The 25,478-nt window shown below is 39.6% G+C and overlaps 2 protein-coding genes across 3 annotated transcripts in view; both read right to left on the bottom strand.

Moving 5' to 3' along the window:
- Nucleotides 1-2,088: 2,088 nt before the first annotated feature.
- The window catches only part of LOC132182329 (toprim domain-containing protein), a 36,262-nt gene continuing 12,872 nt past the window's right edge, over nucleotides 2,089-25,478 (bottom strand). For both annotated transcript variants that reach the window (XM_059595540.2, XM_059595541.2), the window contains 15 exons: nucleotides 24,994-25,074; nucleotides 23,699-23,764; nucleotides 23,500-23,616; nucleotides 22,629-22,676; nucleotides 22,460-22,545; nucleotides 22,299-22,359; nucleotides 19,250-19,432; nucleotides 11,687-11,818; nucleotides 10,719-10,780; nucleotides 6,494-6,577; nucleotides 5,799-5,930; nucleotides 3,574-3,670; nucleotides 3,368-3,502; nucleotides 3,226-3,293; nucleotides 2,089-2,497 (listed from right to left, as the gene is read on the bottom strand). In XM_059595540.2, coding sequence (XP_059451523.2) covers nucleotides 2,443-2,497; nucleotides 3,226-3,293; nucleotides 3,368-3,502; nucleotides 3,574-3,670; nucleotides 5,799-5,930; nucleotides 6,494-6,577; nucleotides 10,719-10,780; nucleotides 11,687-11,818; nucleotides 19,250-19,432; nucleotides 22,299-22,359; nucleotides 22,460-22,545; nucleotides 22,629-22,676; nucleotides 23,500-23,616; nucleotides 23,699-23,764; nucleotides 24,994-25,074 — 1,407 coding nt within the window. In that variant the 3' untranslated portion in view covers nucleotides 2,089-2,442. The remainder of the gene's footprint in view (nucleotides 2,498-3,225; nucleotides 3,294-3,367; nucleotides 3,503-3,573; nucleotides 3,671-5,798; nucleotides 5,931-6,493; nucleotides 6,578-10,718; nucleotides 10,781-11,686; nucleotides 11,819-19,249; nucleotides 19,433-22,298; nucleotides 22,360-22,459; nucleotides 22,546-22,628; nucleotides 22,677-23,499; nucleotides 23,617-23,698; nucleotides 23,765-24,993; nucleotides 25,075-25,478) is intronic.
- LOC148585858 (uncharacterized) lies at nucleotides 12,624-15,810 on the bottom strand. Its single transcript, XM_088516335.1, has 3 exons — nucleotides 15,623-15,810; nucleotides 13,322-14,281; nucleotides 12,624-12,729 (listed from the first exon to the last, which is right to left on the bottom strand). The coding sequence occupies exons 1-3, from the start codon at nucleotides 15,808-15,810 to the stop codon at nucleotides 12,624-12,626; spliced, it is 1,254 nt and encodes a 417-aa protein (XP_088372461.1).

Here is a 25,478-nt window from a genome sequence, read left to right as displayed (position 1 = left end):
GCCAAAGAAGTCATTTTTTAGCTTTAGATAAGCCAAACGGAGCGGTTCGTTGATGTGCCCTATCAGCCTACTGCTATTGGAGGGCACAAAAAAAAAAAAGTCTAATTTATCTAAGGTCCTATAAAAGTTATTTTCAATCATTTATTACTTTTTGCATAAATCAAAGAAGTCTGTTTTTAGTTTTAGATAAGCCACATGGGATTCAACTTAAAAAGAGCAAGTTGATGGGATAGATTGTATAAGCATCCAAATTCTTTACTACTCCTTTAGATTGCTGATTATTCAAAGCCAAACAAAATGTTACTTTCTAGGAAGAAAATAGGGTCTTGACAAATCCATCAGTGGAGTTGATTTCAATTGATGTTGCAATGTTGCCTAATTCTTCTCCTTGTCTGTCCTTTTGACTAATGAGGGGCTAATTTCGCTCATATCATAGCAAAAACAGAAGATATTCAACTTAAAGATTTTACCAAATTGTTTTAAGCGTGATTCATTTCACTAATAAGAGCATCTACAACGACATTATTTAAATTACCGAACCAAAAAGTGTAATTCTCTACTTTAGTTATTGTTTTTTTCTATCTACACTCTAACTAAATTTTTATTCTCTTTTCTATTTATCTATAAGTATTATTTTTCTTTTTTTTTATTATTATTATAATCTTGCTAACAGTCATATTTTCAAACATTTGTCTATTCTAACGATCATATTTTTCAACCGTCGTATTTTTCCAACTAGATTGCTAGAAAGTCACAAAAACATAAATGCCACAAAGTCACAAAAGTCACAGAAACGTGTCTACTTTTAATGCCACAAAGTTACAAAAACGTAAACGCAAACGTAGCAGCCAAAAAAAGTAAATGCAAAGAATTAAAGTAGAGAAACAATAAAGAACAAAAAAGTAACAAGGAGGATGAACAAAATATTCACGCATTGTGATACAGTAATTAGCTAGAGATTTTGAGAATTACTGTAGCAGAAATGTGTTTACATGTTCTAAAGATCATATCATGAAGAGAAGGAGATGCAAGAGATGATGAAAATACCTTTTAACTTTCTATGTTGGAAGAGTTGCAAAAAAGAGGTTAGGTTAGCTAGAACTCCAATGGCAACAATGATACAATCTTCAAATATGTGCTAGGAAAATGTCTGGGGAGGTGAAGGGCAAGAGAGACGGCAGGCATTTTACATTAACAAATGTTATTTTCCTTGATCAACTAAAAATGTATTAAGTTGAATCAAGATTTTCGGCTGCTTCAAACACCTAAAACTAGGAAAAACATTTTTTGAAAAAAGGTTTACGCCCAAGCAAACAAAGCCTTAATATTATAACTCGTGTATAAGTTCAATATTACATATTACACCTCTCTATGTTATTAAACGAGTAATTGACTAGACATTTTTTTGCTATTTAGACCTCTTACGAGTTTTAATATCAATCCATAAACCGACTTTTGACAGGGGAGGGGAAAAACCCTCTTTAACTGGAGTAATGCTACAACTCACTCTTGTGTTACTTCAAAAATGATGTAACTTCTAAAATTACCATTGACCTTGTGATTGATTATTATTGAATTTTAATCAAATAGTAATTTTAAAAGCCACCTCATTCTTAGAGTGTCACAAGAGGGACATAATTGTGACTTTTAGAATTACTCCTTCAACTAACATTACTTTTTTTTTTTTTTAACAAATAGGAAAAAAGTTGCAGAAAATCAAAATACTGAAAAAGAGGTGGACTCCCCTTCAACTAACATTGGTCAGAGATGTTGGAGTTGCATTCATTGGTGTATGGAATCTGTATGATTAGATCCTTTATTATAGAGTTCAATCAAGCATGTGCTGTGTATTTATTTTATTGGCCACAACATTATCCACGTGATGATAACCAACTAAATTATAATTAACACACCTACCATTCCTAGTGGCAGTGGCTCATTGATCAATTTTATCCAACCAAGCCACACACATTGAGAGTACATTGACTAATTGATGAGAAAAAGAAATAAATTAGGTTGCTGAACATAAGTTGATGCCATACAAGTTTACACAAAATAGATTAAGATTATACAAGTTTACACAAAATAGATTAAGATTATACAATTTTACACAAAATAGATTAAGATTATACAAGTTTACACAACCTATATCATATTATACAAGTTTAGCCAAAATAGATCATCAAATGATTCATCTCCAAAAGGAAGTCTCTAATCATCAAAAATTGTAACCTACCCTCCGGAATAGCAAGTTAACCATAATCTGATCAACTGTCGATGCTGAAATACCTCTGATTTTCATCTCTAACCACCATAATTATGCATGCACCAAGTGAATGCAGCCACCCCGCCATTCGAGTTGGCGGAAATCTGGCAATAGAAAACCCGCCTCGAGTTGAGGGCTTATATTTCGGTCGATCATACATTTTCTTAGTAATCATATCATTTCTTCTCGTTGCCAGATGGTAGACCAAGATCCATGAATTCACCAGTTACCCTACACAAGTAGCATCAATGTTGCCACCATTATTATTTTTTCCATATAATATACATAACAGAAGGAAGGAGAGAATTGGGGGCATGATATAACAAGAACCATCAAATGTTTGATATGAAGAATGTGTCCTCAGAGTGGCAACTAGGATTATGCATGATAACATGCAAGGAGTTTGTTTCTCTCTGTGTCTCTCTTCTTTTTCTTTATAATTCAAAATCATAAGATCGTTTACTATATGATTTCAGAGAGCAGATACCATTATTTTTTTTTTTCTTTTGTAATTGGTTTGAACAATCCTCCAACATCTCGAAAGAACTAGTTAAATTATTTTACAATTAGAGTATACTTTTCACCCAGAATATTTCCTTGAGAAATATTCCACTATCCTTTGCAGTTAGTTACTCTCTTCTCTAATCCTCTTGTTCCATGGGAAAATAGTTAAGAGTTCCACGGCCAGGCAGCATGCTACACACTTAGGTGCCGTAAAAAATCTACAGCATATGTTGTAATTTTTCAATGGTTCAGATTTAATTCTAAGATTTTATGAGAGAGAAAGAGAGTAAAATTAAACATGAACAGTTGAAAAAACTACAGCACATGCGTTGTAATTTTTTTTTACAACTAAGCCAAATCCAATGATAAAAAGTAAATCCTGACAATATATTCAATGATTTGCCATAAAAATTTAGTCAGTAAGAGACTGCAATAGGAAAAGATTAAAATCATACCTATTATAGGACAAGAAGGAATCACCTACGGTTCCAGCAACCTTATTCCGAACCTTCCGAACACAAACCTACAAGTACAATTAAAAAGGTCACGAAATAGACTCCAATGTGCAATAACCACAACAACAAATATAATACTCACCTGTACTCTATCGAGAGGCCCAGCCTCTGGATCCCGATTACGATGAATCACAATCCCATTGTCACATTTGTTTATAAAGTGTGCACTTCCGCTAATATCATACATATTAGGAGGACCCCCAACCCACTGGTGCAACTGTAAAACAAGGGGAGAAATTAGAAAAGAAAGAGATACTCTGGAGCATACCAGAGATCATGGTGGCCAACCTGTCTTGGATGTGCTACAAACCAAACATGGCAAGAGTGATGTTGAGCAAAGCGTTTGATTTTGGTAAGCATCTGACTCACATACTCTGTCTCGGTCCTGTCAAATAGATAGATTTTCAATGGAATGCAGCATAACATGACTGTCCAGAGCAGAATAGTAGGTGTGAGAAGAGATATCACTACAGATTTGAGGTTCACTCGTAACACTTTTGAAGGGGACTGCTCCTGTTCCTTCTTCTAAATACAGTGCATAGACATTAAGAACCAGGAAACCAATACAGTTGTCATCAAGAACAGCAGCAGGTGTAGAAAGAAAACACCCCAAGTTCCGAGGACTCTAAAAAACCATTCTGCTAGTTACCACACTGGTTGCCAGAGCAAACATGACAGATGAGAACTTGAAACAAAACTTTCAAGCATCCTACTTCTAGGCAAGGGTATATGGGAGAAAGAATTTTAAAAGAGAAGGTTTCATCCAGTAAGCTGGGCAGAGTGAGACCCACAAGCAATTTGAAGGTATTTTAAATCACCATTTGTCCTAAAAGCTTAAGCTGATAAACAAAAGTAAATTTAATCACTTAATCATTACTTTAACAAGGTATCCTCAAAAGGGCCTGATCACTAAGTTTTTTCCCATGTGAAGCTAAAAATCCAAGTCATGTTTAACTCATAGATAATGCTAAAGCCAAAGAAATTAAGGCTTCCACTCCATCTTGACGGATGAGAGCCATAACTTGATTTGAAATAGGGTGCGAATGAGCCGAGCTGATTGTGGAGCTGCTAGGGTCAGTTCAATGGCTATAAGGACTCAAAGATAGACTCAAGCCAAAATATCTTTCTTTAAGCATTGACTTGATTGCTGCTTGGATGGCTCAAGACCTGTTCTACCTCTACTTGATAGTAGAGGTTGTGTAGTCTTCTATTATACAAGATTTGTCATATATCTAAAGGTTGTAGTTCAAAGACAAAAAAAGATAAGGAGAAAGGCGTAAAGCCGACAAGACGTAATGGGAAATTGTGCATCCGGAACCAGAAATTACACAAGTTAATTCTTTGCCATTTTTTTATGTATGTTATGACATATACCACATGAAAGTTTCCAATCAAACTGCTAATGTAAAAGCCAAGAAAGCAAGAAAATATTATGCTTATGCCACAAGATTGTATGTTAACGAGCCCACACAGGTCAAGCTTGTGCCTGCTCATATGAAATAAGCTTAAAAGAGGACTTCAGTTTGGCTCATTAATTAAAGAAACAAGGCAGAACAAGTACATTCTTGAGCTAAAACCAAGCTACTTAAGAACAGCTCGGTCCATTGTCAGCCCTAATTTCAAGCAGTCATAAAGAAGTACACAATTCCACGGATGATAACAACTCATACTCTTCACAAACCTCAAATTTCACATATTAATATGATACAGACCTACATGGGGCATCTATGACGCACTGCCCTCTATTACGCTCTTTTGGGTGTGCTTCAAGCAGAAAATTAGATACCAGAAATATGAGTATACATCATCTCATTATAATGTAAATGCTCGCTTAGGCACTTTTGGCATTACAAAGAGTTCGAGGCAAAATATTACAAGGAAGAAGAATAGTGGAAAATAATGAATTTGCGGAAAACCACCAGAACACCAATTAACAACTGACAAATTAAGTAGAGCTGATGTGGTCGTGCCAAATTCTCATATATGAATTCACCATTAGCATTAGAATCTAGTCGAAGGTTTCACAAGGATGAGGAGAAGGGCAGAAAGGCATAAATTAAGTTCGCAAACTTCTGCCCCATTATTTGCTTGAGAGATCTATCCCAAGAGCTGATAGCACAAGATGAATTTGTGAAAGCTCAAACAAAGTCATATTCACCGCCCAAATTTTCCTCAATTATACAGTCACAAACTACATCATCTGTATAGTCCACTTGGTTTGAAAGTATCCCAGGAATTATACAGTTTGATGTGACAAAAACCTAAAAAACAGGTCTTAGTTAAAAAAGCATACAGCCTAACTAAAGAAGGCCTCTCAAATATGAAGAACTTAACAATCTAAATGTATGGCCAATGCCAAAACATGAATTGAATCCATATAATTGAACCAAATAGATAAAACACTTATTAATCAGCAGTAGCTACTTTTGGGGTCCATGGTTTAAACCTTTTGCCATCTTTCACAACAATCATTATCAGGCTAGCTCAATATGATAGATGTTGAAAAGACTCACTGGTTTGCAGAACGCTGATGATCAATCTCATTGTAAGGATCAATTACAAGTCCACGCACACCATGCCTCAGAACTGCTGCTCTTGCAAGATCAAGAACCCATTTAATATTTGGAAGGGAATCATCCTCACACCTATAGCACAGCCACAAACATAACCAACATGAAAGTCATTTTCATGGGCAATAAAATGACATCAGTCTTAACCTAAAAGGCAATAATATGATCATACCTCAGCACACAAAAGCATCAAAGTTTTTGTTCAAGGACTTTTCCAGTAAACCATTTTTTTAAGTGTTGATCCTGATTGCCATTATTATATTCAATGCTTTGTATATCAATAAGATTATAGAATGGCACTTCAGTATGCATAGAAAAGGATCTTCTTCCTCTGGAGTAGTAGTCATATACCACAGTTTTTAGCATAACTGCCCCATGCAAAATCATCTTCTGAGAAAACTGATCATCTTGAAATCAAAACTGTAGTGACAAACTGATAATGGCTCTTTAGAAAGACTAGTTTTGCTAATCTATAAATGCAAAAACCAGGGCAAGCACAACAGAAATATTGATACAAACCAGCCATGACCAAAAGAGGTTTGGTTGCAGTCTCCCACTGCATAATAACTCATAATAACATATAAGAACAGGTTACATTCCCCTCTTGCCTGGACAATGGTCTTCAAATTTCTAGTTACCTTATGAGATAAAATGTATCACTCAACCATTGCTTCCCGTTCTCCAAGTCCTCAACAGTCATACGTTCAGCAGATCCACCATAACTACAGTTTAGCCAAGGATGCAATACAAAGTTAATGACACTCATATGAGTTGTAAAATGTAACTTAAATATTCAACACATAAATGAACTATGAATGACAATAAGTTGGTTCATAGATAACTAACACTTGCAGGTTTTGATGGTAGGAGAATTCCATATAAAGACTAATTTTCATTGTCAGTTATATTTTTTTTGATAAGTAATAACTAGTCTTATTAAAAGCGTAAGGCACCCCTAAGCACACATGGAGTATACAAAAGGAATTACCTAACTAGAAAGGCAAAAGCAAACAAGAAAATCATCATAACTAATCGACAAAGGGGACACAAACGTTGTAGTCCAAAGATACAACGTATGAAAGAAAGAGGATAAAATGTCCTCCAACGACCTCTCTAGGTACTCAAAGCACCAATTGTTCCTTTTCCTCCATAAACACTAAAAGAGGTGAGTACGCACCACCTTCAAGACCGCATAACTCCTCCGTCTTCCAGAAGACCACCAATAGGCAAACAAGTCGAAAACCCATCTAAGCATTACCCAAGACATCCCAACATGACTAAAGATGGCACTCCACAAAGCTGAAGCTACCTCATAATGAAGAAGAAGATGGTCCACCATCTCCCCATTCCTCTTACATGTGCAGCATCTGTTCATCACAATAATATGCTGCTTCCTGAAATTTATCCAAGGCTAGGATCTCGCCTAGAGCCGCCGACAATGCAAAAAAATACTACCCTCGAAGGAGCCTGCGTCCGCTACACTCTTCCTGGGAATGCGACTACCTTCAGTACAATCCAAGGAGTAAAAGGACTTGACCTTGAAAATGTCTCTTTTGGAGGAAACCCACCACAATTTATCTTCAACAACTAGAGAAAGGAAGCAAAGACCTCCACCTCCTAGTCATGCGCCTCTCTAGAAAAACTCACATTCCACAGTTTGGATCCACCCAAAAACTACAAATTAGCCGCAACTGAGGCATCCTTCACACGAGCAATGCCAAATAAAACTGGAAATGCTACCTTAAGAACTGTATCTCCACACCACATATCAGGCCAAAAGTTAATCCTAGTCCCATCCCCCATCTTGTGTCTAGTAAAAACTTTGAGTGTCTCCCTCCCTTTCCTGATATACTTCCACAACCCCACCCCAAAGGCTCCTCTAGGCATAAGAACACACCACCCACCCCAAAAGTTGCCAAACTTCGAGTCTACCGCAACTCTCCACCAAGCATCTCTCTCAATCCCATAGCACCACATCCATTTACCTAAAAAAAGGCAATTGAACACCATCAAATCTTCGATACCCAACCCTCCGTCAATAATCGAAGTGCAAACCTTCGACCAATTCACCAAGTGGTATTTGAACTCTTCACCTATCCCACTTCATAAAAAATTGTGTTGTAACTTCTCTATGCACTTAGCAACACTCACCGAGATAGGAAAGAGAGACAAATAGTATGTGGGCAAATTAGAGAGGGTACTCTTGATAAGGGTGACCCTGCCACCCTTTGACAGATACAACATTTGTCACCTGACCAACCGATGTTCTAACTTCTTGATAACATCATCCCAGATATGCTTAGTCTTATAGGAAGTCTCCAACGGAAGACCTAGATACTTCATCGGCAAAGTGGAAACCCCGCACCCTGAGATACTGGCTAAAATTCCCACTTGATCCACATTCCCCACCGGAATTAAATCTGACTTGTCCAAATGAACCTTCAAACCGGAGGCAGCTTCAAATAGCAGGAACAAACTCCACAAAAACGCAACTGGGCGAGATGAGCATTGCAAACAAATCAGGGTATCATAGGCAAATAGAGGATGAGAGAAAGTAGTATTGCCGACTTAAAAGCCTTCTAATAGCCCCCCCATTAACCGCAACAGAAATCATCCTACTCAATGCATCCCTTGTCTCAACCCCTGGGAGCTATGGAGTGAAAGAATTTAGTGTATTTATCACCTTTAACCACAATACCCAAGATTTTTGCATCCAACTCATTTCCTCCGTAAAAGTACACCTCTACCTTCTTCAATAACTCCTCCTCATCCAAGGCCTTTCTTCATACACATCAAAAACCCGAAGATCTTCAAGAAGAGTCCTCTTATTCCTACCTACATTGCCAAACACCTCCTCATTCCATTTCTTCAAATCCAACTTCAAAGACTTGAGCTTGCGTGCAAGAACAAAACTTGCCGTACCTTGGAACACGTAAAAATCCCACCATTGTTTCACCAGATCCACAAACCCTTCCACTTTAAGCCACATGTTTTTTAATTTGAATGGCCAACTCCCACTTGAAACGTCACCACACTCAAGAAGAATTGGGAAATGATCCAAAAAAAGGTGTGGTAGCCTATTCTGCAAAACCCCTGGAAACTAGGCTCCCCAATCTGGGGAAACAAGAAATTGATCAATCCTAGACCAAAAGGCAGGGTCATGAGAAATCGACCAAGTGAAAGAACCCCCAACAAGAGGAAGGTCTATCAGCACCGGATCATAAACAAAATCAAACTCCATCATAGCAGAATCCATATGAACTCCACCCGATCTTTCACTAGGAAAATGGGTTACATTAAATTCACCCCATATACACCATGGCATGTTCCACCAACTGAGCATGCTAGCCAACTCATCCCAAAGAAGCCTTCTATCCCTATCAGAGTTTAGGCCATACACACATGTAAAAGCCCAAACAGATAGATCCACAACATTCTTGAAGGTAACAGACATGGTGTAAACCCTTACACACTCTTCTGCCTTCTCCACCACCTTATTATCCCACATGGTCAAGATGCCCCCTGAAGCCCCACTATAATCCAAATAACACCAATCCACATGACTACGCCCCCATAAACTGCGTAGAATGTTGTGCGACACACCCTGAAGCTTGGTTTCTTGAAGGCACACAATATCCACCTTCCAATCTCTGAGGAGATTACTCACCCTCAGACGTTTATCCTTCGATTTCAACCCTCTCACATTCCAAGAGAGAATCCTTGACTTCATACAACTCCTGAATGACCCCTCGCCTTCCTTTTACCACGACTAGAACTCATACCTCTAGCATCATAATTATTTGAGCGCTCCAAATTCATGACCTCTCTTATCCTTCGTACCACTAGTCGAAATATCATCAAAAGTGTAAAGCGCCCATATACATAGGAAATATACAAGAGAAGCCACCTAGGAATTAGGGGCAAACAAAATAAGAAAATTATGATGACCAAGTACTAAAGGAGATACATAAGTGGCTGTCCAAAGATACAAAGTGTTGAAGAAAAAAGATTTCATCTCCTCCAAAGTCCTCCCGCAGTCCTTAAAACATCTATCATTCACTTCCCTCCAAGACACCACAAAAAGCACAAAGGTACCATCTTCCATACAGCCGCACTATATAGACAATTACTATTCACAGTAGACAAAATATCTATTGTCAAGAGACAGAAGATGTAAAATAGAAGCCAGTTAAGTCATTATTACTATAAAAGTACCTGAGTCTAAAGAACAAAGAAGCATCGACCATCATGTATCATTGTGCCTTCACCATAAATTTCATTCCCTTCCCTAAATGTAAGGAAAACTCCCAAAAAGCTCCCTGCAACAAACTCCCTTGGTGTTCCCTAAACTAGGGAAACCCAAGGGAAGGGTAGCACTTTTGCTTCTCTTACCATTATTTTATTCAAAAAAAAAAAAAAAAAAGGCTTTCTCTTTCCTTTCTTTCCTCTCTTTCCCCTAGCATTTATTTGAAAGAATATTTAAATAGCTTTCTTTTTCCTCTCTCTCCCCTATCAGTTATTTAAAAGAATATTTAAATAGTATAGGAAAAGGATGTGGGAAGCTATTGAGAAGTCTATTTGAATAGGGAAGCAAAAACTAGTTTGGTTCCCTAAATTTAAGGAAAATCTAAGAAAAGTTGTTGCTAGTGCTCTTAAAGTGCATCCTAAGCAACCTAGACAGATTGCAAGAGGTGAACAAGAGTTTTTTTTTTTTTTTTTTCTTTCTCTTGTTTGGGAAGGTTGTTGTAGGTTGCCAGGCAATCTGTGCATTTCCAATGGTAACCTTACTGGTACTAATAAAACAACTAATTTTAGAAACCCCATCATTTTAAGCAATAATTAATGATATTAAACCAAACTCACCTTGCATTAAAGAAAGGCTTCTTTATGTGTTTCTCCAAAAGTTTCCTTGCATGATCCCGAACCTAAAGATCGCCAAATGGAGAGGGATTGAGATGAACAAGGATACAAAAGAGTACCAAAGAGCAGCAGGACAAGTATCAAAAGTTTAAAAGAATATTTAACATATGCCTTAGAATACTTTACCCAATTGGGAACCCTAAGAAAAAAGTCAGAATTAACAAATTTCAAGTAAAGAGTAAGAGTATGACCTCAAACACACACACACACACACAAAAAAAAAGGTACAATATATTTCTTTCTAAGAAGGATACTCCTATACTACTCCCAGAGTTTTTGGCATAACCATGTCACAGGTAAAAGGAGTAGCAGAAAGACTGTCAACAAGATATAGATATAGATAGTAAGATCAGTACTTATTAAGTTTATATGATTCATGCACATTTAATACAATCTTAAAAAGAAGGAATGGCAAAACAGATAGCTTTTAAGTTCAAAGACAATAATAAATCATTATGAACACACCACAAAAGAGTGGTAGCCCCCAGGGAAGGGGGGAGAGAAGGAAAGCAATTTATCACAGACAACGTTTGTGCCAATGGTAGGATCAATCAAAAAAATTATTCATCAACCAGCATCTCAACCAAGTTCAGGTAATTGGGTGACATAAAAGTACTTGTATATGTTGTCTTGAGAGAAATTCCTTGAATAAGAGTTATCAAAGGTGCCATACAGCTAAAATACAGAATAATACAGTGAAGAGTTTGTCAAAGATTTAATATGATAAATTCAACAACATATACAATGCTTTCAAACAATTCTTCTGATTGTCCAAGTGACACTCTCTACAAGCATCAAGTACAAGACCCCACAGTAAAAAGTTCCCACACATAATAGAAACATAAACCAAGATCAGAAGATCCCATATAGCAAATAAATATGAAGTCAAATTTGACCATAAACTACCTTACCTTGTTCTCCATAGAGCAAAGAGCAAATTTCCAACCAGTACTTTCATTAAGATTGCACAAGAGAGCATCAATCCACTCACTCTTGCCTGAATTAGGAACCCCAGTTACTATAGTCAACTCTCCTGGCACAACCTGTTTAAAATATTCAAATTTAGAACAAGAGTAGAATGCATCCCCACCACTACTCATCAACAATACCACACATCCATTCAGGCTAGTTATTTGCACTGATCTATATAAAAAATATAAAGGGAAGTACTCCCTTTATGGACATAAAAAGATAAGCAATCACACACTTTCCAGATTCCAAATGGCCAGTATGTTCTAACCAACTCATCTAACTGATCATCAAAGAAATCTTAAAAAATGGGTGGGTGGTGTTCTAGTGAGGTTAATGGGTCGCATGGGGTTGGTCTTTTGAAATTCATCAGGAAGGGTTGGGGGGAATTCTCTAGATACACTAGATTTGAGGTAGGGGATGGTTCCAAGATTAGCTTTGTATGATGTGTGATGTTGGAAGCAGGCCCTTAAGGTAGCATTTCCAAAATTATTTAGTTTAGCTCGCTTCAAAGATGCTTATGTGGCGGATCATGTACGGCTTTCTATTGCATCTCATCAGTGGAAAATTAATTTAATCGTAGTGGTGCCAGATTGGGAGTTGGATGTTTTCACCATGTTTTCCAATTTATTGTATTCCTTCAGATTGAGATGAGGTAGTGAGGACAAATTATGTTAAGCCCCTTCCAAGAGAGGGTTATTTGATGCCAGATCATTCTATAATATCCTTGTTCCCCATGACAGTGACCCCTTCCCTTGGAGGAGTATTTGGCATAATAAGTTTCCCTCAAGAATCATGTTCTTCGTTTAGTTGGCAGCTTTAGAGGTAGTGAGGACAAATTGAGTTAAGCCCCTTCCAAGAGGGTTATTTGATGCCAGATCATTCTATAATATCCTTGTTCCCCATGACAGTGACCCCTTCCCTTGGAGGAGTATTTGGCATAATAAGTTTCCCTCGAGAATCATGTTCTTTGTTTAGCCAGCAGCTTTAGAGAATAACTTAAAGGAAACGGCATCTCATAATGGTAAACGGGTGTTGCATGTGCAAGAAAAATGGGGAATCTGTAGATCACCCCAAACTCCATTGTGAGATTGCTTATGCCTTATGGAGATATATCTTCGGCCATTATGAGTTAAAGTGGGTAATGCCTAGGCAGGTGGTGGATCTCTTCGATTGTTGGGGAGGGCAGTGTTGCTCTTCTCAAGGATAGCAGTGTGGAAGATAATCATTTCTTACTTAATGTGGTGTGTTTGGAGAATGATAAATGATCGTAGTTTTGAGGATTGTGAGAGAACATTTGTGGAACTAAAGGCCTTTTTCTTCAAAACTCTATACCACAGGACAGCTGCCTTTTAGTGCGTCCATGTTACAAGCTTCAATGATTTTCTTTTTGGGTTTGGCCACCATAATCGCATAGTGTTATAGCCACAAAATGCACATATTTTTTTTTTTTTTTATAAGTAATGATGATATAAAAGAGCGCAAAGGGACGCAACCCATATACACGGGAAGTATAAACAGAGAGCGCCTAGGAGGGAGAGAAATGAAAAAGAAAATCAGATAAATTAATCACTAACGGAGCTAGCCAAGTGGCCGTCCAAGAGTAAAGAGTACAGAAGAAAAAATGAGTCAATTCCTCTATGGTCCTAGTGGAATTTTCAAAACATCTAGCATTTCTTTCATTCCAAATACACCACATAAGACACAGAGGGATCATCTTCCAAACAACCGCGCTTCGAGAACGACCTCCCGACCACCAACTAGCAAACAAGGCCCTCACCCGGCAAGGCATGACCCAGTGCAACCCAAACCGCTGAAAAATCGTGTGCCAAAGAGCACTTGCAAGCTCACAGTGGAGAAGAAGATGATCGGCTGACTCTCCGGTCTTCTTGCACATACAACACCACTCCACAACCACTATGTTCCTCTTACGCAGCGTATCATGAGTCAAAATTTTGCCTAGGGCTGCTGTCCAACCGAAAAAAGCCACCCGCTGAGGCGCCTTAGTACGCCATATGCTCTTCCAAGGAAACTCCTCTTGATTAGAAATGGCCAAGGCCTTATAGAACGATTTAACCTCAAACTTGCCCTTCTTGGACGGAGCCCAGCAAATACGATCTACGCTGCCTAGGGAAACCTTGCAAGAATACAACCGATCAAAAAAAGGAGAAACCAAATCCATCTCCCAATCTTGTACTAATCGTATGAAAATGACATTCCACTCAACAACCCCATTCCTTCCAATAAAATTATCCTTCACCCAAGCTTCTTTGTGTCTGGCGATACTGTATAAAGATGGAAAAGCTTGCTTCAAGGAATTGTCCCCACACCAAATATCATGCCAAAATCGGACTTTCGAACCCTCCCCCACCTCAAACCGAGTACTTTTGGCAAAGAAATTCCACCCTTTCCGAATATGCTTCCATAGCCCCACACCATGAGAGCCCGAAACCTCCTTCGTGCACCACCCACCTTCTTGGTCTTCATACTTAGCTTTGATCAACTTACACCAAAGCGCCCCGTTCTCATTTGCATATCTCCAAAGCCATTTCCCCAAAAGAGCTTGGTTAAACTAATGCATCTTCCGAATGCCAAGACTACCATAACGAATAGGGGTACAAACTTGGTCCCAACTTACTAGATGCAACTTGGGCTCATCCCCCATTCCTCCCCACAAGAAATCTCTCTGGACTTTCTCAATCCTTTTAGCTACACTAACAGGAATCGGAAATAGAGATAAAAAATAAGTCGGAAGGTTAGCCAAAGTGCTCTTAATGAGGGTTAAGCGACCTCCTTTAGAAAGGTACATTCTCTTCCAACCTGCCATTTGACGCTCCATCTTTTCGATCACTTCATTCCACATAACCGTATCCTTATAAGACGCCCCAAGAGGGAGGCCCAAATACTTCATAGGCAATTCGGCAACACTACACCCAAGAATGTTAGCTAAGCCCCTAATATTCTCCACCTCACCAATAGCCACAATCTTCGACTTTCCAAGATTCACTCTGAAACCCGAAACAGCTTCAAAACATAAGAGAATGAGACGAACATACCGGATTTGCTCGATAGAATCTTCACAAAAAATCAAAGTATCATCCGCAAATAAGGAGTGAGAAATCATCAACTCCGACAAGACCCTATTTCCCACCGAAAAACCAGTTAAAAGGCCTTGGTCAACCGTTGCATTCACCATCTTACTCAAAGCCTACATAACAAGCACAAACAATAACGGTGAGAGAAGATCCTCTTGCCTGATTCCCCTCGAACTGTTAAAGAACCCTTCCAGAGAACCATTCACAAGAATTGAGAATCTTACCGTCTTAATACACCATTCTATCCAAGCCCTCCACCTCTCGCCAAAACCACATCTATGCAGCAAATACAAAACAATGTCCCAATTTACATGGTCATAGGCCTTTTCCAAATCCAATTTACAAAGAACACCTGGCACCCCTGATTTCATGTGACTATCCACACATTCATTTGCAATAAGAACGGAATCTAGGATTTGCCGGCCCCCAATAAAAGCATTTTGAGAATAGGAAATGACCTTACCCAAAACAGTTTTCATCCTACTGGCAAGAACCTTAGACACAATTTTATACACCCCTCCCACCAGACTAATGGGCCGAAAGTCCATCTCCACCGCATCCGCCTTCTTTGGAATCAAGGAAATAAAGGTTGCATTCAAACTCTTCACCAATTGACGTCTGCGATGGAACTCTGCAAAAACCGCCATGACATCTTGCTTAATAACACTCCAGCAAGCTTGAAAAAAAGCCATGGAAAAGCCATCTGGACCCGGAGCCTTATCACCATCCATACCTTTTACCACCTCCCAAACCTCCTTTTCCTCAAAGTCTCTTTCTAACCACCTATTGTCCTCCTCCTCGATGGACAAAAATGGCTGGTTATCCATTCTAGAGCGCCAAGAACTTTGTTCCAAATGAAGACTTTGATAATACTGCACTATGTGATCTTTTATCTCCACTAGATCACCAGATAAGATGCCATTGATACGAAGCACTTCCACCCGGTTGTACCTTCGGTGAGAGTTAGCCATCTTGTGGAAAAAGCGAGTATTTCGATCCCCCTCCTTGAGCCACAAAGCTCTCGATTTCTGACGCCAATGAATTTCTTCACACAACAAAGTATTCTCCAAATCTTTCAACTTGTCCGTCTTCCGGATTTTCTCCTCTTGATCTAATCCTCTTGATTCTGCCAACTCATCTAACTCCTGGATATCTCCCAATAACTCCTCCTTTTTCCTCCCAATATCCCCAAAGACCTCCTCATTCCACTTTTTCAAGTCCACTTTAAGGGATTTTAATTTACTAGCAAGCACAAAGCTAGGCAAACCCTCAAACGAATATGACCCCCACCAAGACGCAACCTTATCAACAAAACCCTCTGCCTTAAGCCACATATTTTCAAATTTAAAACCCTTCTTACCTCCACAAGGAGTCCCACAATCCAGTAATAAAGGGAAATGATCGGAGAGCAGACGTTGAAGTCTTCTTTGAGAAACTGCTGGCTAGTGATCTTCCCAATCCGAAGAAAACAAGAACCGGTCAATCCTTGACCAACTCTAATTTTCTTGATTATTAGACCAAGTAAATTGACCCTCCATCATCGGAATATCCACCAGATTATTCTCAGAAATGAAGTCCGAGAAATCCATCATGCCCAAGGAGTAGTAAGAATCATTGGATCGCTCACTAGGAAAGCGTACAATGTTGAAATCCCCACCCAAACACCAAGGAACCTCCCACATCCCAATCAAACCAGCCAACTCTTCCCAAAGTGCCCTTCTCTCCACTTCCTCATTCGGTCCATACACTCCCCCAAACGCCCACACCCATTTATCCTCTACATTTTGAAAAGAGCAAGCCAAAGAAAAATGTCTCACGCACTCCTCCTTACACTCCACTACCCTCCTATCCCACATCATTAACATCCCCCCCGACAAACCATTAGAGCCTTTAACCTTCCACCCCACATGTTGACCTCCCCAAAGACTATGTATCACCTCTCTGGAGATAGTCTCCATCTTCGTCTCAATCAAACACACTACATCTACCTTCCATTCTTTCAAAAGACCCCTAATGCGCAACCTTTTTTTGAGGGCATTCAACCCTCTCACATTCCATACTACTATATTAAGCTTCATGATCCACCAAAGTAACCCTCTCACTTTCCTCAATTTCTCCGAGACCTTTGAGTGCAGGAACACCTGCAGAAACACCTCCCAAATCCAAATCGTACTGCCTTCTAGAAGCTTCAATAGCATTGAATAGAGCTTCCAAGTCCTCCTTTTTCCCCTCATCAGAAACTCCAACTTTTGGGCAAAAATTAAGGCAGTTTTCAACTACCCAGCTGGATGATATCGTGTCTGACCCTAAATCCTCCAAACCTGCTGTTTCAGCAACTCTATCCCCATCCAAGGCTAAATCAGACCCAAAAAACTTCAATTCCGGTGTTGGGTCCCTCCTTTCCTGCCCAAACTAAACCAACTGACCCAAACTCCTATCCTCCCCCCGACAAGTCTGCTGAGCCCACTCCCCCACGGCCAAACCAACCTTCCAGCGAGAGGGACTCCCCCTCAGAAACTGACGTGTGGCCAGAAACGACCCCTCCCTAGCCACGCCGGTCTCCATAGACCTCTCCGGCGCCATCTGTTGCCTCTTCGGCGCCATCTGTTGCTCCTCCGATGACAGCAACGTCTCCGGCACTCTTTGAGGCTTTTCCGACGTCAGTCCCAGTAGCCCTTTCAACTGCCCAGACGTCGACATCGAGGCTTCTAGCGAACCCATCCATGTTTCGTCCCTTCTCTGCATCCCGGCCTTCCTCCTCCTATAGGTTAGAAGAGTTAGTCCGTTACCAGTGGGCTGAAACTCCTCCGCCGGGCATGCGGGATTTTTTAGAACTGACTTCTCATCGGAAGTGCCGACAGACAACCTGGGAATCCTTTCTGCCGCTGACCCAACCCCCCCTTCCCCTAATAGCTCTCTGGCGGCCAGCAACGAGCGTGCCGGTGAAGGTGTGAGAACTCGCGATCCAGTCGCGATTTTCCCAGAGGCCTCCGACATCACCAGCCCAACTTGAGAATGAAGACTATCTTGAGATGGGCTAAAACTACAGCCCACACCAGAGCCCACGACACCTCTTGGCTTAAACATCACCTTCTTCTTCAACTTCAGCCTGCTATTGGTCTTCTTTGTTATTCCTCCCGGCCCAGTTTTCTCCTTCTCTTTCCATACAGCCTTCCCCTGACCTGCAGCTACCTCCTTTCCCGGCCCAAGCCCACTAAGCTTCATCTGATTAATCGCCCTGTCAATCTTATACATTCCCACGTCACATTCTCACTTCAGACTTCTCAACGTCTCCTTCACGTTGAGGAGCTCAATGCCTATCTCAGAGTAGGTCTGCCCAACATGGTACCCCATCCCTTCCCTTCCCTTCACGCTATCAGAGACTGACAACTGCACAGTCTGCGCTGCCGACTTTGCTGACCCACTCGCCGGACCTCTTCTCATCAACTCTACGCAACCTCCAGATATCGTATCGTTCACGCGAGGCTCTGCCGGACCTCGAGCAGATTTCGCCGGCCAGGAGGATTTCATCGGAGCCATAACAGATTCCTTTGGAAACCCCCCCGAAACTCCCTGAGCCATTGTTGGACCTTGGAACTTCTTCGGACCTAAGCTCTTGTTGATATAGCTTCGCCGACCTGGTTCTTGCCAGACTTCAGAGTCTTTCTGGGTTGCCTTCGTTGACAGTCGCACTATCTCCGCGTAGCTATTCTGTTTCTTCGCCTCCTTTTCTCCCTTTTCTCCCCTAAACTCTCTACGCTCACTGATTCCTCGATGATCACAGAGAGAAGAATTAGCTACTTGCAATTCTTTAATGAGACGATCCCACCCAAAACCACGACGACCTTCAGGGATGATGATCGAGCCGCATCTTCTTCTTCCATCGAATTCCTCCACTGTCAGGAAGTAACCATGTCTATTAGAACACTTCTGGGCAATAATTCTGGGGTATCCAGCTCTGGATTGATCCCAGAATACTTCAGAACTATCCACTGCCACCAAATCATCCACTATTCTCACCATCCAGGCTAGTTCATCCTTTTTAAGAAAGATGGACCTTTTGATTCTAATGCTCCTCTCAAAAATCCTCACTCCTGAAGCCCCTTCCTTGAGCAATACCTCAAACTCCTTGGACTCCACCATCCACCTCCTCGGTCCAGCCATGACACAATCTGAAAACTAACACCAAACACCTAACACGCGGCCCCACGCGCCGACACTCAAACTAACATCCACCTCCTTGGTCAGTTGGAAAGGACACTTTACTAAACTACAAAGACATACTAGAAAAATTCTCTAAACAGCTAACGAGAGAACACACAAAATCTCAATAAACGAGAGAATTGCTCTCTAAACAGCCACAAAATGCACATATACTTTATATATTTTATAATGCAGGTTTCTACTTACATTATATAACTCGTTCAAAGACCTCCACCCAGTTGGGATACCAAACTCACATCCATGAGTTCGGTGATAGTATGCATCAATTTCATCGAAGTAGTTTCTAAAGTTGAACAATCCACGTATAGGGTATAATTCAGCATTCTCAATTACTTCCTTCAGTACATCGGCGCCCAAATTCATGAGAACCTGTGAGCAAAATTACTAGGGATAAGTATAGAGATATTAGAGCAAAATAACCAAGATAATAACTTAAAATGTCTCTTCAGAACAAATTTCCATGTGAGGACCTTCATAAAGTCAGATATGCTACAACATGCAGCAAGAGAAACAGAAAAGTATCCCAAAAACTAACTCAATCTCATTATAGTAAAAGAATATTAGAGTGCATTTGGATAAGTTTTCTAAAAGTGTCTTCAAAAATGAAATATGAGAAGTGTCATGTGGGGTCCATATTTGAAAACTTATTTGGATAACTATGTTTGGAAAGTGTTTCTCAAAGAAAAAAACTAAAAAGGGAAACTACACTTACTGCCCTCAATCTACCACCCTATTTGCAGTGTCCCCCAATTCTTCAATTGGTTTAATATACCCTACCAATCTACCACTCAATTTGCACTGCTCCCCCCCTCCCTTCGTGAGGAAATTTTGTTAAGTCAGATGATAAGCGCATCTCATGACCTACACGTGATGTAAAATATCCATTATGCCCCCATGAAATTTATAAATATACAATTATACCCTTAATTTAGTTTATACAAAAACTCGCTTCGAGGTAACCAACAGCCAAGCAGTGGGTCTCGCACAACCTACGGCCTGGTAGTGGTTCACGAGTTTTCTATATATAATTATACCCTTAATTTAGTTTTTTTTTTTTTTTGCTTTTTTCGTTTTTTCTAAAACTTTTGCCTTTTTCTACACTTTTTATCTTATACGAGGTATTTTTGTTATGTTGGGTCGGATGAAATATCCATTTATACCTTAGGCGCACTCTATTTATACTTCCCGTGTATGTGGGTTGCGCTCCTTTGCGCTTTTGATATATATTACATTTACTTATCAAAAAAAACATGAAATATCCATTATACCCCTCCGTTAGGGTTGAACAAAATCTTAACAAAAGTGGGACTTTGCAACCAAGCATGGTAGATTGATAGGGTACATTAAACAAATTGAACGATTGGAGAACATTTGTAGTTTCCCCAAACTGAAAAGTGTTGAATGAAATATTGAAAACAATTTTTCCAAAATCCAAAGAAAGCAAAGAAATACGGAAAATTGTTGAATCACTTCTGGAATTTTGGAGGCTTTATCCAATCGCTCCATGAGTTTCTAATTTTATCATTTAACACCAAAGGCTTCGTGCAGGGACCAAAGCAGTCCTCCGCTGGATTCAATGACATTGCCAACACCTCAGCGTAACTCCTCCTTCACCACCTGTCCCTTCTTTCCAGCCTTGACACCGCGGAGAGCCAAGTTGGCCAAACGCACTTCCAAGATGAAACGATCCCAACCTTGCCCAAAGCGCCCTTCTAGAATAATGACTGGCCCAATCCTTCGCCTCCAATCAAATTCCTCTATCGTCAGGAAACACCCATGCCTATTGGAGCAACGCTGTACAATAATCCTTGGATAACCCGCTCTGGATTGATCCCAAAAGACCTCCGAATCTTCCACTACCACCAAATCCTCCACTATACGAACCAACCACGCTAACTCATCCTTCTACATAAAGATGGACCTTTGCTTCCCTTTGCTCCTTTCAAAAATCCTCACGCCAGAAACCCCTACCTTCACCATCAATTCGAAGTCCTTTGCCTCCACAGACCATCTTCTTCCTCCCGACATGGTGTTTCGGTTGAATACTTCAAGATCTTCTCCAAGCTTCTCCTTCCTTCTGTCACAACTTTTTAAATACATGAAGAATAACTTTACTCGGAGGAATGGGGTTGTCGAGTGGAACGTCATCTTTGTGCGGCCTGTCCAGGATCGGAAATGGGGTTGTCGAGTGGAACATCATCTTTGTGCGGCCCGTCCAGGATCGGGAGATGGATATGGTCCTTCCTTTCTTTGATCAATTGTACTCTTGTAAGATCCCCCTTGGTATTGTGGATAGTATTCGCTGGTCCTCGTCCAAGAAGGGTAAGTTCGAGGTGCAGTTGTTCTATAAGGCCTTGTCCAACTTTGACCATGAGGTGTTTCCTTGGAAGAGTATTTGGCGTACTAAGGTGCCGTTGCGAGTGGCTTTTTTCCGGTGGACTGCGGCCCTCGACAAAATTCTAACTCACGATAATTTGCGTAAGAGGAACATTGGTAGTGGAATGGTGTTATATGTGTAAGAAGACGGAGAGTCAGTCGATCATCTTCTTCTTCACTGCGAGATTGCAAGTGCTCTTTGGCATACTATGTTTAATCGGTTCGGGTTGCTTTGGGTTATGCCTTGCAGGGTTAGGGACTTGTTTGATTGCTGGTGGACGGGAGGGCGTTCTCCAAGTGCGGTTGTGTGGAAAATGATTCCTCTTTGTCTTATGTGGTGCTTATGGAGCAAAAGAAATGCTAGATGCTTTGAAAATTCCACTAGGACTTTAGAGGAACTTATTCATTTTTTCCTTTTTACTCTTTACTCTTAGACGGCCACTTGGTTAGCTCCATTTGTGATTAGTTTTTTTGACTTTCTTTTTCATTTTTCTCCCTCTTAGGCGCTCTCTCTTTATACTTCCCGTGTAATTGGGTTGCGCCTCTCTGCTCTTTTTTTATATCAACATTACTTATCCAAAAAAAACTATGTTTGAAAAGTACTTTCAGCGTATAAAAAAGTGAAGACGTTTTTTGAAAGTCCAACCAAACACGCTCTAAATTTTATATTGATGCATCTTTTATATGAAATTCCCACTACTCTGCCTGGGTGCTTCATGCATTACAATTATTTGCGAAAGGCCTTTAGTTAGTGATCAAGGGTACTTGTAATGAGTTAAAGATAAAATGCAAAATATAATATAATATTCAATGAATTTCAATCACTAATTACGTACATATACATATATTAATAACTGACCTCATTCGCATCTTTAAAATGGTCTACTTCATTTTTCTTTGGCCATTTTACACGCCAGCATCTGCAACCATACAGTCAACAGAAGGTTATTCTTAAGAAGCCTTCTGGAGATTGTTTTAGATTTATGGTAAAAAATGATATCTGGAAACATTCATGTAAACCTTTCCCTTCCAAGGCGGCGTGCAAGCTCTTCAGCTAAAGCTTGACCAGGTAGATCCCCATCAGTGGCAAGTATAATGCGTGATGCCTATCAATATCAATAAATTAAGAAAAGCAAAGCCTTATAAAATTACAAGTTCTAATTAAAAAAGTAAACCTATAACAATCAACCTGCTGTAAGTACTCTTTGCAGTTCCACAGATACTGATACTTTGTGTCCTAGTTTACAAAATACAAAGAAAGGCATCAGATGGAAATTTAAACAGGCATCACAAACAGGGGCTGATATTACAACTATCCAATGACAAGAATGCAGCACAACACATATATAGAGACAGCTTCTGAATGTAAATTAAGGGAGATATATCACTCCATGTGAATGAAGCTTATACTATATTCTTCTCATTCATAAAAGAACACAAGCAGCAAAAGTGAAGCTTATGGTACTGCAAATAAAAATAATAGGGATAAATTACACAAACTCCCTCAAGGTTTGGAGGAATACCAGACTTACTTCCTGTTTTCAAAGTGACATTCCAACCCCTGAAGGTTGTAATCCATATTACAGGTACACCATTACAACCATTCATCTGCCATTACAAACTACAAAATAGTCTTTTTTTCAAATTAAATTCTTGTCCACATTAACCTCAGATAATCGTTACTAACTACTTTTGTTAAATGACAAGGAAAATTAGGGAAAACACTTGAAAAAACATTAGAGGGACAAAATGTCATTTATAAAAATAGGAGATAAGTCCAGGTCGGAGTAATTTACAAAATAATGAACATATATAGATGTAGATGTTGGAGTATGTGTTGTATCTATTAAGATAATTTTTTGAAAATAAATCCTCTTCGATGAAAGAAATATGCCTCATGGGAGTATATCTGACATTTCGGCACACTTCAAGGTCAAGCACCAAGTTGATATTGGTTGAGTACCGCCACATACACTTTCTTAACAGAAACATGACTAGACTTAACAATCATAAAAATATTAATTCAACTGACATCTCAGAATTTTAAGGACGACAAACACCTTTTCTTCAGGTGGCAACTCCTTACTGGAAACTGATGGAGGGGCACCATCTGGGACACTCACACAATTAAAGAACCCAGCTTCTTCCATCGCAAGCTTGTCCATTTCACCTTCAACCTATACTGATTAAGTTAAATAATGAATATGAGGTGATATCATCATGATTTCACCTAATATGACAGAAGAATGGAAGACATACAATGATGATTTCACTTTTTCCTTGAATATCATCGAGCCCATAAAAAATTTTTTCAGTGTCTGCTTCCTGAAATAAAGCATAAAAATAAGAAAATCAATTCATTTCTACTTCAAACATCAAAAGAAGAAATACATGGGTAAGGGGAAATATAAAAAACATTAGAATCTCAAGTCCATGTTTAGTACAAGGTAGAAGGTCCAACTGCAACATAGTTAAAAGTTCACAGACCTAAGTAAACAGATAATAACATTTAATTATTTTCTGGAGTCCCTTTCCACAAAAGGCTCCTGATTAGACTACCATAGTCAGCAGATGGCTTCCATCAGATATTTCACACCAATTAGAAGCTTTCATCATCCAATTATCAGGCTTTTGAGCAAATGAGATTTCCTTGAAAGAATTTCACCTATTGGACGTTGACCAAACGGTCTAAAAGACGGTTATAATAAATAATAGGACAAATATCAAATAACCACCATGTACTAAGGCCAGTTCTTATTTTAAGACCTCGCTTTTCAATCTTTCTTTATTTCATTACCTCGAGCTATCCAAATTTTGAAATACGTGTCCTCCACTTTCCATAAATTGATAATAGAAAGCATGTACAAATACAATTATGCTCCCAATTCAAAATACAATTTTCTGTCAACCTCCTTGGCAGATTTGAACCTCCTCCATTGTTCTCCACAGCCATGGTGGCTAACATTGAGGTTCGACCTCCATGGCTATCGAGAGCCAGCAATGAAGGTCAGCCTCTATGGCTGTTGAGAGCCAGGAGGTCCAACCCCCACCTCCATGGTGGCCAAGGAGTTGGACCAAAGCCATAAAGGGCCATGGCCATGGAGGTACCTTCATGGCCAAAGCGGACCAGGAAGGAGGTCCAACCTCCAGGGTGGCCATGGCCACCATTGATGGGTAACGCCAAGCCAGCTACAGAGACCTTTTTTATCTTGTTCTTTTTCTTTTTCTTTTTCTTTTTCTTTTTATCTTTTTATCTTTTTTTCTTGTTTTTAGCTTTCTCATCTTAACGGTATAATTGTAATCTCATAAGTTTTCCATTATCGATTTGTCTGGGGCAGGCTGGTGCATTGCAAAAGTGGAATAACCTTCAGTAGTGAAATTATAAAAAAATTAAAAACCGAGGCCTTTAAGTAACCACCGGCCAAGGTGATTATTTGATATCTTCCCAAAATACCATGTTATCACATCAAGCATGCTTTTTTTAGACTCACCGTATAAAACATTCCATGTTAATTATTGATTTAGATAGCTAGAGTAACAAGTATTGCTCAAACCTGCCAAAACTTCTTGTTGACATCCCGATACTTGCAACCAACAAGCATTTTATTTCGCCAATAAGTAAATGCAATTGCTATCTGCCAATAAAATTTCACAAGCAATCAGAAAAGACAATCGTTGTCACATTTAGACTAAAGCAACCAGAATTGTATATTTTCCATGTGAACAGAAATAAGCTTGTCCAGAGTTTGCCATATAGAACTGAGCTTTCATGCTTTCAGTTTCACATGATAAAAACTACACTCTTTTCTCTTCACAATGGACAAGAATCAAAGTGCCATTTTCTTTGAAGTCAACAGATGAGCTTATTTTCTTTTTTCCCCTCTTTAATTTTCTTCACCTTAAGTATCAATTCTAATAACTCATTGTTCAGAAAACTAACAATGTCATATATGCTACTGGGGAGTTGGATTCTAAGAAATGAAACCGGACAGATGATCCAAACAAGCCACACCATCAACCCCTTTTCTCTCACTCAGTC

The sequence above is a fragment of the Corylus avellana genome, chromosome 5 (assembly GCF_965113065.1).
Source record: "Corylus avellana chromosome 5, dhCorAvel1.hap1.2, whole genome shotgun sequence".
Classification (NCBI taxonomy): domain Eukaryota; kingdom Viridiplantae; phylum Streptophyta; class Magnoliopsida; order Fagales; family Betulaceae; genus Corylus; species Corylus avellana.
The sequence above is the reverse complement of the archived record's forward strand: the minus strand, read 5'-3'. Positions and strand labels throughout refer to the sequence as shown.